General features: G+C 59.6%; 1 protein-coding gene across 1 annotated transcript in view; it reads left to right on the forward strand.

Moving 5' to 3' along the window:
• LOC104526608 (phytanoyl-CoA hydroxylase-interacting protein) overlaps positions 1 to 608 on the forward strand; it is an 811-nt gene extending 203 nt beyond the window's left edge. Inside the window, exon 2 of the mRNA XM_010170120.1 lies at positions 74 to 608. Coding sequence (XP_010168422.1) covers positions 74 to 608 — 535 coding nt within the window. The remainder of the gene's footprint in view (positions 1 to 73) is intronic.
• Positions 609 to 983: the final 375 nt, after the last annotated feature.

The following is a 983-nucleotide window of genomic DNA, read 5'->3' on the forward strand; positions in this document are numbered from 1 at the left end:
GTGTGCATCCCCTCACCCTGTCTGTGTGTCCCTCTTCCTCCTCCTCCTCACCCCGGGGGTCCCCCACACGTAGGATGCATTGTGGGAACGTGATGAAACCATCGTTGAAGGACAACAGCGGCAGCCACGGTTCTCCCACCAGCGGGATGCTGCATGGCATCTTCTTCAGCTGCAACACTGAATTCAACACTGGGCAACCCCCCCAGGATTCACCCTACGGTCGTTATCGTTTCCAAATCCCAGCTCAAAGGCTTTTCAACCCCAACACCAACCTCTACTTCGCGGACTTCTACTGCATGTACACCGCTTACCACTACGTTGTCCTGGTTCTGGCACCTAAAGGTTCCTCAGGTGATCTCTTCTGCCGGGAACGTCTACCCCAACTGGACATTTCCTCCAACAAGTTCCTGACGTGCTGTGTGGAGGAGGGCGAGTTGGTGTATCGCCATGCCCAGGACAGCATCCTGGAGGTCATATACACCGAACCGGTGGACCTCAGCCTGGGTGTGCTGGGGGAGATCAGCGGCCACCAACTGATGAGCCTTTCTACTGCCAACGCCAAAAAGGACCCCAGCTGCAAGACCTGCAACATCAGCGTGGGGCGTTAAGGGCGTGGGGAAGCGGGCAGGGCTGGGGAGGGGGATGGGTACCCACCGTGGGGGGCTTCTTCCATGGACGTTGTTGGGTGGAGGAGCTGGATGGGTGTGGGGGACCCTGTTGGCGTTGCCTGTGTCCCTACCCGCTCGGGGAAGGAGCTGGCAGGACGTTCACCCAGCACGGAGGCAGATCCCATCCTACTCTGCACCCCAAGGGAGGAAGCCTTCATCTCCTGGACTGGCTGACCAGCATCATCCTCGCTGGCGTGAGCCCCACGCTCTGCCCTTCACCATGGGACCTTCTTCCCCTCCAGCATCCCCCTGATCCTCCACAGGGACCTTCTTCCTCTCTGGCATCCCCCCAGTCCCCCACAGGGATCTTCTTCC

This window comes from Antrostomus carolinensis, unplaced genomic scaffold (assembly GCF_000700745.2).
Source record: "Antrostomus carolinensis isolate BGI_N321 unplaced genomic scaffold, ASM70074v2 scaffold47256, whole genome shotgun sequence".
Classification (NCBI taxonomy): Eukaryota; Metazoa; Chordata; class Aves; order Caprimulgiformes; family Caprimulgidae; genus Antrostomus; species Antrostomus carolinensis.